The sequence below is a fragment of the Ranitomeya imitator genome, chromosome 9, assembly GCF_032444005.1.
Source record: "Ranitomeya imitator isolate aRanImi1 chromosome 9, aRanImi1.pri, whole genome shotgun sequence".
Classification (NCBI taxonomy): Eukaryota; Metazoa; Chordata; class Amphibia; order Anura; family Dendrobatidae; genus Ranitomeya; species Ranitomeya imitator.
The window spans coordinates 35,266,229-35,285,073 of NC_091290.1; the positions used below are offsets into that span (position 1 = coordinate 35,266,229).

At 47.5% G+C, this 18,845-nt stretch overlaps 1 protein-coding gene across 1 annotated transcript in view; it reads left to right on the top strand.

Moving 5' to 3' along the window:
* Window positions 1-18,845, top strand: part of AHNAK (AHNAK nucleoprotein) — a 64,989-nt gene that overhangs the window by 27,400 nt on the left and 18,744 nt on the right. The window contains exons 2-4 of the mRNA XM_069738876.1: window positions 5,214-5,291; window positions 10,743-10,893; window positions 18,572-18,759. Of these exons, the coding sequence (XP_069594977.1) occupies window positions 10,743-10,893; window positions 18,572-18,759 (339 nt within the window). The 5' untranslated portion in view covers window positions 5,214-5,291. The remainder of the gene's footprint in view (window positions 1-5,213; window positions 5,292-10,742; window positions 10,894-18,571; window positions 18,760-18,845) is intronic.

Sequence of the window (18,845 nt, forward strand, 5' to 3'; positions counted from 1 at the left end):
AATATCCCTCATAGCCCATTTATATAGCGATGTCCCCCATCCTTGGCCCGTTGTGGCATAGATGTCTCCCATCCTGCGCCTATCCTAGTATATATGTCCACTGTTCTTTAACACATAAAAAAATGAAGCATTATACTCGCCTTCCCTCCGCTCCCCCATGGCATGGCATCCTCTTCTGTAGCCAGCAGCTGACTTGGGCAGCACATGACGTCCCTACCATTGCACCCCCAGCCTCGGGCATGCCGGCGTCAGCTGCCAGCCTCTGATTAGCTGGCGGCTTGTATAGCGGTGCAGGAACCTGGCAGGTCAGACCCCCTTACATCACGGACCTGGTCGCAGTCATACTCAAGCCCCTGTCATCTTCTGAAGGACCCACAGGTAAAAAGCAGATAAACAATTGAAAAAGGATAAAAACGGGTTAACTGCACTTCTGCTGGAAAAACCAAATGAAGATTCCAGGAGACAGGATAAATTGCGGTAAAAAGTACTTGTGGTTTGTCCTGATGAAGAAGTTGGACGACTTCGAAACGCGTTGATAATAAACCGCACAGCAATTTCTCCTGGAATCTTCATCTGGTTTTTCATCAGCAGCGCAGTTAACCCATTTTTATCCTTTTCAAAAGAATTTTGCAAGGACACGCGTCCTTGACAAGAGGAATGGTAACTCCATGTTGTTAGTTTGTTCCTAGAGGAGTAACAGAGATGACACAATGCACCAGAATAGCATTATGGAATAATAATTTTTTTTCTTCAAGGGAATCCAATTTTTTTTTTTTCACTTAGCAAATTGGTGAAATTGCAGAAACCGATAGCTCCTACAATTTGGCTCTTTACTGAAAATCCTCTCCTTCTCAGAGGTGGACGGTTTCCTAGTCAAGGAGCGAGCACTTACTTGCAAGTGCTGCTTTGAAAGTGTCCGGGATTGTTGGATCTGACCAGCTTCAGTGTTCTTGTGCTAATCCATGGCATCCTTCTGCCGGCAGTATGGAAAGTGCACAGTTTGGATCAGCAGTGCGACTGTGCTTCCAGCTCAAACAATCAGGTTGCTGACAGGCAGAAGAGCAGTGTGCTCCTGAAGATTTAAAGTGAGACAACCCATTTAATTAAAACAGAGAATTGCTCTTCTGCAGGAGGAAAAGAAAAATCATGTTTTCGTGAAAGATGATCTATTCCTGCTGCTTAGAATATTAGCATAATCTCAATGGAAAATGTGACTATTGCATTACTGTCGATAAATAATACCATGGTAACGATCCTACAGAAAATATCTCGCGACGTTTGTAAAATCATTGGCCAATAATAATTCTAAGAATGTGGGATATAAAGGGGATTTCTAATCTGAGAAATAGTTTCCTTCCATTAGAGACTATGGGGGGAGGGAGTTTATCAGCTGCAGATGTTGTAGACATGTACTGAGGGCAGATTCCCTCCTCTCCCTCTCTGTAATTGGAGAGGTATATGTGGCATTATACATGGATAAACCAGCTCTGCTAGATCCTACAGCCTCCCCTGCATGTCTCTGCATGGCCTCCCTGCATTCCTGTACCTCAAAGCCTCTCTGTTCTCAGAACACAACAATCTTGCTTTGTTTCTAAACCGTCATCTCCTTTTTTTTTTTTTTTAAATAACCCCATATATATATATTTTTTTTTTAAAGTTGAATTTCTGCCAACCAACAACTTTTTCCCTTGCCCCCTCTCACACCCCGTGCTCTGTCTCTGCACGTCTCCGCACATGACGGCCCCTCCTCGGTCATGTCTGATCATAAATCAGATGACCCGATTGTTCTTTTGAAAACAACACATTTTGTTTATCTGGATAAATAAACTGGGAAAGGCAGAAATGTCAGCAAAAAAAAAAAAAAGGTTTGGCATATAGTGGAATTGCTATATCTTGGCACAATGGGCGTCGAATTATCACCAGGACATAAGTGCTCAATTTGTGTTCCTATTTTATTCCCGCTGCTCCCCTGAGTGTCCCTTTTTTTGTTTCTTTAAAATCCACCGTACTGTTCCAGAGATATGGGTCTGTTTATTTAGTGTTATTTTTTTTTATTTGTACAAAGGAGGTGTGGCTAACAGGGTAATTATGCAGAGCAGTTTAGAGACACGCCCCAGAGGAGCCTGTGAGCCACGCCCACTTTGTCAAGATTAAACCTTAGATCTAAATGAAAAGGCCCGATATCTCTAGAATCCTAAAGCAGATAAAAAAAAAAACAACTCAATACTCAGTGGACCAGCTGCAATAAAATATAAAAAATTGCCATTTTTGACATTGTAGCAGGAGGACTTACACTTGTTATAGATAAGTAATTTTTATATATTTTTAACAGTGTAAATGCCCTATTGTAAACAATAGCTTGTTTTGTTCCTCATTGCTTTTGAGATAAACCACCCACTTGTTCTTCATAATCGTGACGGGAAGGATCCATTAGGGTGGCAGGAGCCCCCTTTTCTAATCAGCGTCACTATTGAAAGCTAGCTACAACTACAGCAGATACAGGTGGTTGTTTGCTGTTTAAAACAGCTGGCACCTCTTATGATTTGGCACTGGCTCGGTGAGACCGTACACCCCATACAGATTATCATGACCTCTGGTGTGTGCCTCTCTCTACCACGACTGTCTTTAGATTCCAGTGAAGAAATTTGGCAATGACCAGAGTTCTTGGCTCTTCTCACAATCTCAGATATTTCAAAATGGATATACCTTTGGTTTTGATTGTCCAATCGCTAATAAAATAAAATTATTTTGCATAGTGATTTGGGGGTGGCGTTGGCCTTTGGTACTCTTTGAGAAGAGTGAAGGATGTTGTATGTCGTCCAGTTGATAAGGGATCGAAATCTCATAATGTAGACTCACAAGTATACAATGACCATATCGTACTAGAAAAAAAAAATGGCTGCAAACAGAAATCTGATCTGGTTCATCTGGTCTAACAGAATCTTGCAGGTGCTGAGCACTTTTGGAGCCTCCAGCACTTGCAATGGTCTGTGCTGGTTCCCGAAGCCTCCAGCCAGTTTACATCATTGAGTTCTGATAGGGATTCTGGCAGGCTGTCTAGGTGAGGTGCAGTTGAAGGCCTGTCTGACCAGTCTGGTAGTATTTGTTGACAACAAGCCTTAAGGCCAACTGAACACATTTAGGTGAAAGGCGGACAAGCCCGAAAACCATCTGATGTGTATGAGGACCTCCTGTCTCTCCCCCTCATCAGATATCTGATACCTTTTTGTTTTCAGGCAAAGTAATTGTTGACATAGCGTTCTCTCTGTGCCTAATGAAAGCACGTGAACGCTCAGCCGTGTTTCTGCTGGAGTCAGGAGATACTTGGTCAAACATCTATATCTCACGTTTGGCCGTCTTCAAAGTCCTGAGGTCCCATACAACAAAGTCTCAATGTTGGCTAGGAGCGGCCAACCCTCCTTTATGTATTGGGGCCTCCTGACTCTCCCTTAACAGATGTTGGGAAAAGAAGGATCGGGCAAATTGAATTTCAACTACACATCCTTTCCTTCTCATGAGAAATAAGCCACCTCCAGAGGTGTATGCCAGCAGCTTCCTCCCTTCTCCCCAATAAAACTTGTCCAAACCTTATGTATGGGGTTTCTCCAAACAAGCATTCGTCCGACAGCTGTTAAAGATTTTATAGGCACCTATAAGGTGTGAGTTTTTTTGCTGAGTTCTGAGCAAAACCTCTCCAATCACTACTAGTGTTTTTTTGGAGAACTTCTGCTCCAAAAACTCTGTGTGAACACATTCTGCCAGTATTGTGCACCACATTTTTGAGGCGGTCGCAAACTTTAGACTTTTCTAATGGAAAATGCTTTAGGACTCGTTCCTTCTTCGGAAAGTTTTTGGAGGCCTTCCCTTTTTTTTGTTTAGTGTGTTTTTGTTTTTTTTTCTCGTTGCCTTTTTGCAGCCTAGTTTTCAAACATGTTGTATCAGGAGCTACTTCAAAAGAGTGATGTGCAATTTCTCCTACCGTAGTAAACATGGATATTCCGCGCTGCTGTTAGGTAGAAATTCAGACCCAGGATGCCCAGAAGTAAATCTGCTGTTTTTATTAGTCAACGCGTTTCGAAGTTTTCATTCTTTTTCCTCTGGAAGTAACCACGTTATGAAAACTTCAAAACACATCTACTAATACACAGAAGTAAATTTGCGTTTTTTATTAGTTGATGCGTTTCAAAGTTTTCAAACTTCCTCCCTTGGACATAACATATTCCGAAAACTTAGAAACGCGTCGACTAATAAAGAACACAAATTTACTTCTGTGTGTCCTGGATCTGTGTTATCTATCAGCAGCGCCAAATATCCACATTCATTCCCATTATATATTACTAGTCATATGACCCGTGGACATGCAGCAGCTGTAATTCTATCTATGCCGTTACATAGTTGTGTGGACACAATTTTACCAGGTCGGCAAAACCTTTTTAACTTTTCAATCTTAAACCGGATAAGACCCTATTTTTTTTTTTTTTGCTCTTCGGCTCCTTTCTTCCACTGGGCATTCTTCTTTAATCAAAACCTAAAGTGGAAGAAAAACCCTTTTAAATGACTGAACAAATAAGCAGCAAAGTGAGTTTAACAATAGAAAAGAATATTCTTCTTTCAAGTGCTTTTTTGTGCTAATTTTGGAGAAAACAAGCTTCAAAAGAACCCCCCCCCCCTCCAAAAATGTGTGTGCACCTACCCTTTAGTGATACCTAGACAGTAACATGTACTTGTCTATTAGTATCGGTATCACTCCATCACAAAAAAGCCGGTGTCCAGCGGTGATGCCTTTGATTGCAATGGTGAGAGTGAGATACATTGTTTCCTAAAGGAACTGTAAACATTTTCCTCTTTACTTGTTGAACTGGTGACAGCCTTGTGCACATCAGGCATTTTAATCCATTCGTGCTGGAGGTAGAAGCGGGTGACCCAGCCGGGCTTTATACAGAGTCCCAGTGTCTAGTTAATTTGGGAGGTATGATCTATTGATATGTGGTGAGAATCGTGGGAGAGGGGACTATCGTGGACTCTTTGTGTAATATTTACACAGGGAGGTTTGTTTAGTGTCACATGGCTTTTATGGATACCCACGTTTTCTATTAAAGTCCTCGCCCTGCCTTGTCTGTATCTAATATACACATGCATATTTAAAAAAAAAAAAACTATGGTTTTATAATGGGCAAGAATGTTTTTAATACTTTTTTTTTCTGTCCCAACAGCCTGAAGTCCTCATGCAAACAACCGTGCAGACAGAGCCAGCAAGGTCTTGTAGAAGGTAACCGACTCACAATATCAAGGTAAATCCTCCTTCCTCCCTCCCTTCCTTCCTTCCTTCCTTCCTTCCTTCCTTCCTTCCTTCCTTCCTTCCTCCCTTCCTCCCTTCCTCCCTTCCTCCCTTCCTCCCTTCCTCCCTTCCTCCCTTCCTCCCTTCCTCCCTTCCTCCCTTCCTCCCTTCCTCCCTTCCTCCCTTCCTTCCTCCCTTCCTTCCTCCCTTCCTTCCTCCCTTCCTCCCTCCCTTCCTCCCTCCCTCCCTCCCTTCCTTCCTTCCTTCCTTCCTTCCTTCCTTCCTTCCTCCCTCCCTTCCTTCCTTCCTTCCTTCCTCCCTCCCTCCCTCCCTCCCTCCCTCCCTCCCTCCCTTCCTCCCTCCCTCCCCCCTCCCTTCCTTCCTCCCTCCCTCCCTCCCTCCCTTCCTCCCTTCCTCCCTCCCTTCCTCCCTTCCTCCCTTCCTCCCTTACTTCCTTCCTTCCTTCCTCCCTCCCTTTCTTCCTCCCTCCCTCCCTCCCTCCCTCCCTTTCTTCCTTCCTCCCTCCCTCCCTCCCTCCCTCCCTTCCTTCCTTCCTTCCTTCCTTCCTTCCTTCCTCCCTTCCTTCCTTTTTCTTCTCTATTTCAGCTCTGTAATGGGAAATGTTTTTAACGATGGAGCCAACCCATCTGATTACTGGGTACCATTTCCAAAAGTGTCCAGTTTAAAACTACAAGTCTGTGACTGTAGACTTGTGACTCCTCACATTGTACACTGCACACTGTCAGGATTCTCCAGTGCTGGCAATCATGTGATATGCATATCCCTGGCCACAGTCCTACTAGACTGTTTCCTGCCTCGCTCACTATACTTGAATTGAGCGATGTCGCGCCCGTCTACTCAGAATGTGGCCAGAGGGTATGCAGTGTGCGCAAAGTGAGGATTCGCAAGTATGCAGTCATAGACTTGTAGTTTTAGACCGGATCATCCCTTTAAGGGAATCTGGCTAATTTATAGGTAACGTCTCCTCTGTTCCCAGTTTTAATGAGTTGTCGTTAAAAAAAGGCACAAAAGCTAAATCTGGAAGAATTCAATCCATGGCAAATCTGCATTTTCAGATGCCGTTTTTGTGTTTCTTTTTAACTAGGGCATCAGGGCGCGCCCTATGTCTCCTGGGACATCAAATTCACAAGAAAATACAGACTAAAATAAGGGTAATTTGTAAATGATAGTAGCTTATTGCAAGCTGCTTCCTGTATAAAAGGGAAAATTGCTGTTTATCAGAAATCCTCTCTTCATTATTTAAAAGCAGTCTGCCGGCAAAGAACGACTGTCTACTGGTGATGAACGAGTGTACCCTGATAAGGTGTTATCTGAGCATGCTCGGGTGCTAACCAAGTGTCTTCGGCGTGCTCGAAAAATGTTAGTCCCTGCAGTTGTATGTCTCGCTGCTGTTCGACAGCCGCAAAACATGCAGGGATTGTCTCTTGGTTAGGACAGCCGCGAGACATCCAGGTGCGGGGACTCAAAAATATTATTCAAGCACGCCGAAGGCACTCGTTAGCACCCTCGAGTAACAACTTTATCAGGGCACGTTCGCTCATCGCTACTGTTCACACCAAGCTCTGTGCACCCTTGGCTCGGCTCAGTAACTCTGTGTAATTTCCCACTTGTTAGTTTCCAATTGATCTTCGCATTCTTTCTTGATTGACAGCTCTGACTTTACAGGAGCCAAAGGATGGCAGAGATAAAAATCCAAGTAGGTGATAAAGAGGAGGACTGAACTGTTAGGCCACACCAAGGGTACACTGGACGACTGTGCTTGGTTTGAACAGTCATTTTGTGCTGATAGACTCACTCGTTAAACATTGTTATGTTTCTTGCAATGGATATTCCTATTGAAAACGGAGGATAGGTAAAAGGGTCCCAGGGAAAATAAATAATAATAAACATAATAATAATTTGTATTATTATTATATTTTACATATAATCTTACCAATGCACAAGTCAAAATCTGCCTCCAGAGCTCATTATAAAGAGGTTGCCTTATCTTAAAAAGCAAGTCTGCATTCGCAGTGTGACTGGAGACTTGTGAATCCTCGCGTCGTGTACACTGCGCACTGTCAGGATTCTCTGACAGGATTCTTCTGTGACCATAGGTGTGCAATATGCATGCTCACGACCACATTCTGACTAGACGTGCGTAGCCTCTCTCAATTCAAGTGTATTGAGCGAGACCGGAAACAGTCTAGTAGGATTCTGGCAGGGAGTATGCATATCGGATACTTGTAGTCATATGACCGTCCGTTCCCAGCGCCAGCATCAGAGAATCCTCATAGCGAGCAGTGTGCGCGACGTGAGGATTTCCAAGTCTGCAACAACGGTGTGACTGCAGACTTGTACAGCAGACTATCCCTTTAAATAAAAGGGTGTGTGCGACAGAGATGAGGAGAGCAGACTGTCTTCAGTGAATACAGATTTTATTTTTCCCATTACTAAGATGGGAGATGACCGTTGGTGCTCATAAAATTCTATGGAGGGAGGAAATGCTAGGGTCAGACGTACATTCTGCTGTAAGTTTTCCTGAAGCAACAGTTACTTTAAAGTAAAATCGAATTAGCTAAAGACAGATTTTACCTATGAATTTAGGATGAGAAATCGTGCTCAGGAGAGAAAGAAGCCGATCTCTCTGATTAGATAAATTACAAAGTTTCTTATTGTCATGTGTACGATCGATTTTATAAAAATAAAAATTAAAACTTGTGACGAACGGAACATTCGCTTGTTATGCAAGGGAAAGCTTCTTGCTTGACAGTGGCATACATTTTAAGAAGTTTTTATAAAACTTTACCAGTAGTCCTAGCTTCATATTCGTATGATGAGTCAGACGCCGAACCTCCATTTTAGATCTTCAGTAGTTTTGTATACGAGCCGCGAAATGTGCTCATCACCAGGGTGTGCGGTATATACACTCAGAGCACCCCCCCTGCTGGTAGAATAGAATACTGCTGCTTTTTTCTTTTCTAAAGGTACAGTAATTGTTTTTCTATTGGACCTCTCCGACAAATGGAAACTGCTGCAAAAATATTCTTCTTTGCACCCAGTTTAGAGATGGAGAGAGAATCTAATTTTATACTCTTTTGGGGGGTTTAGAAACCTAGATAGTGGTTATTATAGTTGTACAGTAGTAAGTTTTTGAAGTTTTTAGACTTTTTTTTTTTTTTGAGTGTTAACTTATATTTACTGAATTATTGTGAGTTCTATTTGATGAAAAAATTGAGACCAATGTTTTTGTGAACAAATTGTAACTTTAAAGGGAAGCCATCATTGGAAAATCAGCATTTGTTAGGGTTTTTTTTTACATGCATTTATTAAAAAAGGCAATGGGTATTTTTCACATGTCACAATTTTGTGCAAAAAATTTTGCAGTCTTCACACTGGCCACTGGGGACTTTTTAGGATCTTGCTGCCTGTTTCATGAAATGCACATTAGCAGCAATAGCCTGACTCAGACCCAAACGTTTGTATTGAAGCATCTAATGAGCGTGTGCAAAGGTCATCATGAAGGGAGAAGAGGAGGGTCATCTGTGACCTCGTCTATTGTGATTGGTGGATCCTGTGTTATCATCTGTGTCATTATAATCCTGCCTCTGACGATAATGAGACTACTGAAATTTTTTCCTGAAAGAACAGGAAGAGTCTAAAAAAAAAAAGTCCCAGTTGCTATTGTAAAAATTGCCAGGTTACCCATTGTTTTATAATAAAGATCAACGCGTTTAATAAATCTACGTAAAACGAAAACTCAATTTAAAGAATTCATTTTCTGATAATCTGTTCCCTTTAACCCCTTAATGACCACCAATATGTCTTTTAACTGACCTGAGATATAAGAGAATAGCCTCCCCATACAGGTGACAATCTCACAGCTGTCAGCTGTACACTATAGCTGACAACTTGCTGTATCAGCCACGATCAGTGTTTGCACCATCCAAATCTGTTTAACCCCTTAGGTGCTGCTGTCAATAGTGACTACATCATTATAAATGCTTAACAGAGTGTGGGGGCTTCCTCTTTATCCCAATTGGTGCCCTCAGATCATAATTGTGTGGCCCTGATGTTTGCGATGGCAATTCACGACCAAATAGCGGCCTTAGAGTCTGACGTCTGTAGTAATCTGTTCAGAAGTTAGAGGCATTTAGCTGGAAAAAATACACATTTTCATTTCTGTCATACCACTTTGCATTAATTCCTGTAAAGCACCTGAAGGGTTAATAAACTACCTGACAGCAGTTTTTAATATGTCAGGTCGTGCTGTTTTTAAAATGGTATCACGTTTGTGGGTTTCCCAATATATGAGACCCCTAAAGTCACTTCAATCATGGATAGGTCCCTAAAAAAATAAATTTTGTACATTTCCTTGAAAAAATGAAAAATTACTGCTACATTTTTAAACCTCCTAATATGCTAACAAAATAAAATAACATTTTACAAATGGTGTTGATATAAAGCCGACATGTGGGAAATGTTATTTATTAATGTTTTGCAATGGTATGACTATCTGGATTAAAGGGATAATCTTTCAAATTTTGAAAATTGCTTATTTTTTAACTTTTTTCTCAAATTTTTGATATTTTTTATAAATAAACACAAAACATATTGACCTAAATTTACCATTATCACAAATTATAATGTGTCACGAAAAAACAATCTCAAAATCACTGGGATTTGTTGAAGCATTGCAGAGATATTACCACATAAAGTGACACTGGTCAGATTTCAAAAATTTGGCTCCGTCACTAAGGGGTTAAACATCAACAAGTTGCTCCAGATGTTAAAACAATACTGGGAATATTGTTCCTGATTTTTCTCAATTTAGTTCAATAGGAAAGTCAAAATCGGCAACAAACCCAATTGTTGTGGATTTTGCCATGGAGAACCCCAATTAATCCAACATTTCTTTAACATAGCAATTTTTCCCCCTCCCTGGCTACAATTTTTCCCCACTTTGGATCTGTTTTGGAGTTTTTTGTTTTTTTTTTATATATACAGGCATTTCGTTTATGTCCACAGTTTTTCTTAGGCCATGTTGACACGTTCAGGACTTTACATCAGTATTTGATTTTGGCTTGCACGTGTGAACATGGCCAGATTCTGCTCCAAAATCCAAGTGTAGTGTTTTTTTTTTTTTTTAAATCTGCAGCTTGTCACTTTTTAGCGCTTTTACAGCTTTTTTTTTTAAAGCTTTTTTTTTTTTAACCCATTGAAAGCAATGTTCTGTAGACAGAAAAGTTGCAAAAAAATGCAGCAAACCCTACATTTTAAACATAGCATTTTTGGCTGCAGAAATAACCGCTGTGTGAGAACAACCTTGTGTCTAATATATGAAAAACGAGTCAAGTTCTAAATAAACTCTAGTTCATGGGGCAAATGTTTTTTTTTAAATCTTTTAACTGGAAAAAAGATGACTTATTTCAAGAGTGACGTATATATATATTTTTTTTTCTAGATGGAGGAGGAGGATACCAGGGAACTTTTGTTACCCAACTGGCAAGGAAGTGGGACTATGGGTCTCACCCTTGACCAAAATGAAGGAGGAGTTTTCGTCAAACAGCTAGTACAGAACTCGCCAGCTGCCAAGACAGGAGTTGTTCGAGAAGGTGAGTGTCTCCTAGGCTTTTGTGATGTTTCATTGCCATATATTATGGATATTACTCCTCCTCATCTCACAAACACTGCACTGATGGTGATGTTTCAACCTCATAGTATTACTTCACTAAAAAGCCAATAGACAATATCAAACAAAAAGGTCCTTTGACCAAAAACGTCTAAGACCTGCTAAGAAGACATGCCATAAATATCAGGTTTGAGGGTCCAGCACCTAGTTTTCCATTTTTTAGGCTATGTTCTTATAATGAGTTTTTGGTGGGTTTTTTTTTTTGTTTTCTTTTTTAAAGCTGCATACTTTTGAAAAAAATGCAAGTAATGCATTATACTTCCTGTATATACTCAAGTATAAGCCAAGTTTCTATTTGAGTGAGGGTCCCACAAGATGGAGAGGGAGCGGCAGCAGCGGGAGGCAGGAGTCAGCTGTGGCTGGGCAATCATGGGTGTGTGCTATTTAAGGGAATGAATATTCACTGCCTTCCACACTGCTACTAAATAGTAATGAATACTCATTGCTCTCCATGCACATAGTGGAGAGAAGGGAGTATTTCGGCAGCTGTCCTCTGCTTATAAGCAGCACATGACGTCATTGCTTCGCTGTTTACAAGCATGAATCAGCCACTGGCATCGGAACAAGACGCTGTGAGGGGAAGCACAGGGAAGGTAAGTAGGATATTTTTTTCTGATGGGGAGGGCTATTCATACTGGGATGGGGGATGCCATGCTTACCAGGATGGGGGGATGAAACGATCGATTGATTGATCCATCCACGTGTACTGGGGATGGAGGATGAAGGGATTCCACGCTTACCAGGGGATGGGATGGAGGGGGAGTAACATGTTCCCGGGATGGTGGGGAGTCATGTGTACTGAGATGCCATGTGTACCAGGATCGGGCTGGAGGGAAGGTACACGTACTAGGATGGAGGGGAGCCACGTATACCAGGATGGAGGATGAATGGATGCCAGACATACTGGGATATGGGAGGGATGGAGGGGGAGCCGTGCATACTGGGATGGGGAGATGAGGGGAGCTGCATGCGTGGGGGGGAGTTTGGGTAAGGAAGAGATGAGGGGAGCCGTGTGCGTGGGGGGGTTGGGTGAGGGAGGGATGCCGCGTGCGCACAGAGGTGAGATGAGGGACAGAGGGGAGCCGTGTGGGTGGGGGGGAGGGACGGAGGGGAGCTGTGTGTGTGTGTGACGGGGAGCCGCGTGCGTGGGTAGGGAGAGATGAGGGACAGAGGGGAGCAGTGTGCGTGGGGGGTGTCAGATGAGGGATGGAGGGAGCTGTGTGTGGTGTCAGGTGAGGGAGAGATTCTGCGCAGGTGGTGGTGTCATGGAGAGATGACGAGAGCTGTATGTTGGGGGGGGGGTCAGGGAGAGATGAGGGGAGTCGTGCGGGTGGGGGGGAGGGACGGAGGGGAGCTGTGTGTGTGTGTGACGGGGAGCCGCGTGCGTGGGTAGGGAGAGATGAGGGACAGAGGGGAGCAGTGTGCGTGGGGGGTGTCAGATGAGGGATGGAGGGAGCTGTGTGTGGTGTCAGGTGAGGGAGAGATTCCGCGCAGGTGGTGGTGTCAGGGAGAGATGAGGGACGGAGGGGAGCTGTGCGCATGGGGGGTGGTGAGGGAGAGATGAGAGACGGAGGGGAGCTGTGCGTGGGGGGGTTGGTCAGGGAGAGATGAGGGGAGCTGTGGGGGGGGTGGTCAGGGAGAGATGAGGGACGGAGGGGAGCCGTGGGGGGTCAGGGAGAGATGAGGGACGGAGGGGAGCCGCGTGCGTGGGGGGGGTCAGGGAGAGATGAGGGACGGAGGGGAGCCGCGTGCGTGGGGGGGGTCAGGGAGAGATGAGGGACGGAGGGGAGCCGCGTGCGTGGGGGGTGGTGAGGGAGAGATGAGGGACGGAGGGGAGCCGCGCGCGCGTGGGGGGTGGTGGTGAGGGACGGAGGGGAGCCGCGCGCGCGTGGGGGGTGGTGGTGAGGGACGGAGGGGAGCCGCGCGCGTGGGGGGTGGTGGTGAGGGACGGAGGGGAGCCGCGCGCGTGGGGGGTGGTGGTGAGGGACGGAGGGGAGCCGCGCGCGCGTGGGGGGTTGTGGTGAGGGACGGAGGGGAGCCGCGCGCGCGTGGGGGGTTGTGGTGAGGGACGGAGGGGAGCCGCGCGCGTGGGGGGTGGTGAGGGACGGAGGGGAGCCGCGCGGGGGGTGTTGAGGGAGAGAAGAGGGACTGAGGGGAGCCGCGTGTGGGGGGGTGGTGAGGGAGAGATGAGGGGAGCCACGCGTGCGGGGTGGTGAGGGAGAGATGAGGGACGGAGGGGAGCCGCTCGTGCGTGGGGGGTGGTGAGGGAGAGATGAGGGACGGAGGGGAGCCGCTCGTGCGTGGGGGGTGGTGAGGGAGAGATGAGGGACGGAGGGGAGCCGCTCGTGCGTGGGGGGTGGTGAGGGAGAGATGAGGGACGGAGGGGAGCCGCTCGTGCGTGGGGGGTGGTGAGGGAGAGATGAGGGACGGAGGGGAGCCGCTCGTGCGTGGGGGGTGGTGAGGGAGAGATGAGGGACGGAGGGGAGCCGCTCGTGCGGGGTGGTGAGGGAGAGATGAGGGACGGAGGGGAGCCGCTCGTGCGTGGGGGGTGGTGAGGGACGGAGGGGAGCCGCTCGTGCGTGGGGGGTGGTGAGGGACGGAGGGGAGCCGTGCGCGGGGGGTGTTGAGGGAGAGATGAGGGACGGAGGGGAGCCGCGCGCGTGGGGGGTGGTGAGGGAGAGATGATGGACGGAGGGGAGCCGCGCGCGTGGGGGGGGGGGGGGTGGTGAGGGACGGAGGGGAGCCGCGCGCGGGGGGTGTTGAGGGAGAGAAGAGGGACGGAGGGGAGCCACGCGTGCGGGGTGGTGAGGGAGAGATGAGGGACGGAGGGGAGCCGCTCGTGCGTGGGGGGTGGTGAGGGAGAGATGAGGGACGGAGGGGAGCCGCTCGTGCGTGGGGGGTGGTGAGGGACGGAGGGGAGCCGCTCGTGCGTGGGGGGGTGGTGAGGGAGAGATGAGGGACGGAGGGGAGCCGCGCGGGGGGTGGTGAGGGACGGAGGGGAGCCGCGCGGGGTGGTGAGGGAGAGATGAGGGGAGCCGCTCGTGCGTGGGGGTGGTGAGGGAGAGATGAGGGACGGAGGGGAACCGCGTGTAGGGGGGGTGGTGAGGGATGGAGGGGAGCCGCTCGTGCGTGGGGGGTGGTGAGGGAGAGATGAGGGACAGAGGGGAACCGCGTGTAGGGGGGGGTGGTGAGGGACGGGGGGGAGTTGGGTGAGGGAGAGATGAGGGACAGAGGGGAGCGGCGTGCGTTGGGGGGTTGGGTGAGGGAGAGATGAGGGACAGAGGGGAGCTGCGTGCGTTGGGGGGTTGGGTGAGGGAGAGATGAGGGACAGAGGGGAGCTGCGTGCGTTGGGGGGTTGGGTGAGGGAGAGATGAGGGACAGAGGGGAGCTGCGTGCGTTGGGGGGTTGGGTGAGGGAGAGATGAGGGACAGAGGGGAGCTGCGTGCGTTGGGGGGTTGGGTGAGGGAGAGATGAGGGACAGAGGGGAGCTGCGTGCGTGGGGGGGTTGGGTGAGGGAGAGATGAGGGACGGAGGGAAGCTGTGTGTGTGTGGGGGGGTGTTGGGTGAGGGAGAGATGAGGGACGCCGCGTGTGTGGTTGGGTGAGGGAGTGATAAGTGACGGAGGGGAGCCGGGTGAGGGAGAGATGGGAGGCTGGGTGAGTGACGGAGTGGAGCCGTGCGGGGGTGGGGTGAGGAAGAGATGAGGGAAGGAGGGGAGCTGCGGGGGAGGGAGAGATGAGGGATGGAGGGTTGCCGCGTGTAGGGGGGTGGTGGTGAGGGAGAGAGGAGGGACGGAGGGGAGCTGGAGGGAGAGAGATGAGGGACGGAGGGATGGTGGTGGGGATGAGGGACGGGGGAGCCGCGCGTAGGAGGGGGATTGGGTGAGGGATGGAGGGGAGCCGTGTGTGTGTGGGGGGGTGAGGGATGGAGGGGAGCCACGCACGTGGGGGGTGGTGGTGGTGAGGGAGAGATGAGGGATGGAGGGGAGCCGTGTGTGGGGGGGTTGGGTGAGGGACGGAGGGGAGCCGTGTTGGGGGGGTTGGGTGAGGGAGAGATGAGGGACGGAGGGGAGCCGTGTGGGGGGGTTGGGTGAGGGACGGAGGGGAGCCGCATGTGCGTGGGGGGGTTGGGTGAGGGAGAGATGAGGGACGGAAGGGAGCCGTGCGTGTGGGGGAGAGATGAGGGATGGAGTGGAGCCGCACGCATGTGGGGGGTGTGTGTGAGGAAGAGATGAGGTGGAGCCGTGTGGGAGGGGGGGTGTATGAGGGACGGAGGGGAGCCGTGTGGGGGGGTTGGGTGAGAGAGAGATGAGGGATGGAGGGGAGCTGCGTGCATGGGGGGTTGGGTGAGGGAAAGATGAGGGACGGAGGGGAGCTGCGTGCATGGGGGGTTGTGTGAGGGAGAGATGAGGACTGGAGGGAAGCTGCGTGCGGGGGTTGGGTGAGGGAGAGATGAGGGGCGGAGGGGAGCCGCGTGTGTGGGGAGGGGGTTGGGTGAGGGAGAGATGAGGGACGCCGCGTGTGTGGTTGGGTGAGGGAGAGATAAGAGACGGAGGGGAGCCGGGTGAGGGAGAGATGGGGGACGGAGGGGAGCCGCGCGTCTGGGGGAGGCTGGGTGAGGGACGGAGTGGAGCCGCGCGGGGGTGGGGTGGGGAAGAGATGAGGGACGGAGGGGAGCCGTGTGCATGGGGGGGTGGTGGGGGAGAGATGAGGGAAGGAGGGGAGCTGCGAGGGGGGGGGAGGGAGGGAGAGGGAGGAATGCCAAGCGTAGCGGGGGAGAGATGGAAGGGAGCCCATGTGTACCAGGGTGGAGGATGAGGGATGCTGCGTGGGGGAAATGAGGGACAAGGGGAGCTGTGTGAGGGAGAAATGAGGGATGGAGGGGAGCCACGCGCATGGGGGGTGAGGGAGAGATGAGGGATGGAGGGGAACACACGTACTGAGATATGGAGGAGGTGAGGAGATGGAGGGAACCATGTGTACTGGGATGGAGGATGAGGGCTGGATTGGAGCCATGTGTAGAGGGATGGAGGGGGGAGAGAGGGAGAGGAGCCCACATGTAGTGGGGATGAGAGATGGAGGGGAGCCATGCATACTTAGATTTGGGGGAGTGGGGAAGAGATGGAGGGGAGTCTACACATACTGGGATGAGGGATGGAGGGAGTCACGTGTACTGGGATATGGAGGGAGCCACGCGTACCGGGGGAGATGGAGGGAGCCACGCGCATCGGGATATGAGGGGAGATGGAGGGAGTCATGCGTACCGGGATGTTAGGGGGGATGTAAGGAGCCACGCGTACTGGGATATTAGGGGGGAATGGAGGGAGCCACGGATACAAGGATATTAGGGGGGACATGGAGGGAGCAACGCGTAATGGGAATACTGGGGGGGACGGTGGGAGCCACGCGTAGCGGGATATTGGGGGGGGGGATGGAGGGAGCCATGCGTGCCGGGATATTGGGGGATGAAGGGGGGCTACAGAGACACATACCAGGCTTATACTCGAGTCAATACGTTTTCCCAGGTTTTTGTGGTAAAATGAGGTGCCCTCAGCTTATACTTGAGTATATACGGTAATTGGTGCAGAAAATCTACAAAATTAAAAACTCGCCAAATGCTCATTATGCAAACATGGTCTAATGTGCAGGATAAGCATCACCTGGCTACACATTTGCCTTAAAGAATTGTGGGCTGTTGGTCAATATGTTGAGGCTGATCTAACGAAACAAGTAATTGTTTTGCAGAGATCATCTCGAAAAACTAAAAAATGTATGTAAAAAAAAAGCAAATAATCTAATATCTAATGGATGCTACATTGACGCCATGATTGATGCCAAAGAAAGCTGCTCTGCCTTCCCATTAGATTGGAATGATGAGCAAATAAAGGTGGACCCTATAAAAAGTCTTAAGACCACCAACCTGGAGTTGTTCAGACCTGACCCATGTGCATGAGACATTTAAAGGGTTATTAAAGTTAGCATAAGTGATCACCTATCCACAGGATATGTGTAAACTAGTAGATCGGTTGCAGACCGACCACTGAGATCCACTCCAATCACCAAATCAGGGATCATGTGTCCCCTATTTAAGTGGAGCCAAGGGTGAGGAGAAGGTTGAAAGGTGCACATAAATGTCTGGCCACACCAATGGTACCCTGATTACCTTGTACTTTGTCTGAACAGTCTTTCTGTGCTCACAGACTCTCTTTTAATTGCACCACAACCCTTCCATTGAAACGGTAGACAGACACAAGTCTACCCTGTTGGGTTCTCAAAAATTTGTTCTTGACCAATGTTGTAGTTATCACAAGTCATCTCTTGTTTTAACATGAATACCTCTTTAAACAAATGAAAATTCAGTTTTAATCATGGCATAGGCATCTGTGTGGTGCACTTTGTTTACTGAGAGCATAGTGATGACTTTAGCATGAAGCCAATATTCTGCCATTTGTTAGCGGTTGTGAAGGCCTAATAATCTGGAATCTTTTAGCCCTGATTGCACGAAAATTGGGCTCCGTACACCGTTTTTGGCACTGTCTTTCTTTTTTCAAATCTGGGACTGGATTCAAAACCGAGGGGGAAAATAAGTTATTCCTTTTATTCTTTTTCATTTTATGATTTTAATTATTGTATAGGTTGAGGGAAACAAATCAGAAATGTGATACTTTGAGAAAAAGGAGCTTTAAACACTGTCTCATACTCAAATAGTAAGGCTATGTGCACATTACGTCTTTTACATACCTACTTGCCTGCAAAATTTTTCCAGAAATGTCATCTTTGATGTCCTTTGGGTCGTTTTTGTCGTGGCTTTGCAAAAATAAAAAAAGATGGCACATATGCACAGCAATTCCTTTTGGCAGTGCGGTGCAGATGTCTTTTTTTTTTCTGGTATTTTGTAGCACTTTTTAAGGTGGGTTCCAGGAGGAATCTGCCTGAAAAAGATGTAGTGTGAAAATGCTCTTAAAAGTGTGTTCACACTGAGCTTTTTTTTGTTAAGGATCGGAAACTCTCCAAATCCTCCTCTTAAATTCAGAACTCCTTAAAAACATAGTTTTTGCTCCAAAAACTCTGCAAAAAGACTTTATTTTTTACTTTTTAATTTCTGCCAAATTGATTAAGTTTTCTAATAGAAACTGCTTCAGGAAACACTCCATTCTTTGAGCAGTTTTTGGAAGTTTCTTTTTGTTTCCTGAAGCTGTTTCCACTAGAAAATTGTAGTTCTTTTAACTCCTCAAAATAAACTTTTTTTTTATTGGACAGTGCCTAGCTTGGAGCATTTTCCATTAAAAGACATTTAAAAATATTTTTTTCCCTCCACCCTTTTTTTATTTTTAAACCTTGAAGCAGGAAAACAATGCTCAAAAGACTGGATATATGGCCATCAAAATGACTTTATGGCTTTACAATAGAGATGACTAGGAAGATTATTTCAAGCATTTCTTAAGTGATCCTTCAGATATTTTTCTGGGGCAGAACCACTTTAGGAAGCAAATTGCTCAAAAACCACCCTGTGCATATACCCTTTCCCTAAAAACTTTAAAAAAAAGACCACTTGGAAAAAAATGTTGGTCTCTGTAATTAATATATTGCATTTATGTTTAGGTGATCAGATTGTAGGTGCGACTGTCTACTTTGACAACATGTCATCTGAAGATATTGAAAAGCTTCTGTCGAACGTAGGGCAACACACTGTGGGCCTCAAGCTACAGAGAAAAGGGGATCGATCCCCTCTGCCTGGTGTGACCTACTCACATGATGTCTTCAGCCTAAAAAGTCCTGATGTTGTTCTGGTAAGTGATCTCTGAATTTTGGCAAGAAAAAAAATTATGGTTTTTGTTGTGCGTTTTTTTTTTTTTTTATTAATAAAAGCACAGTT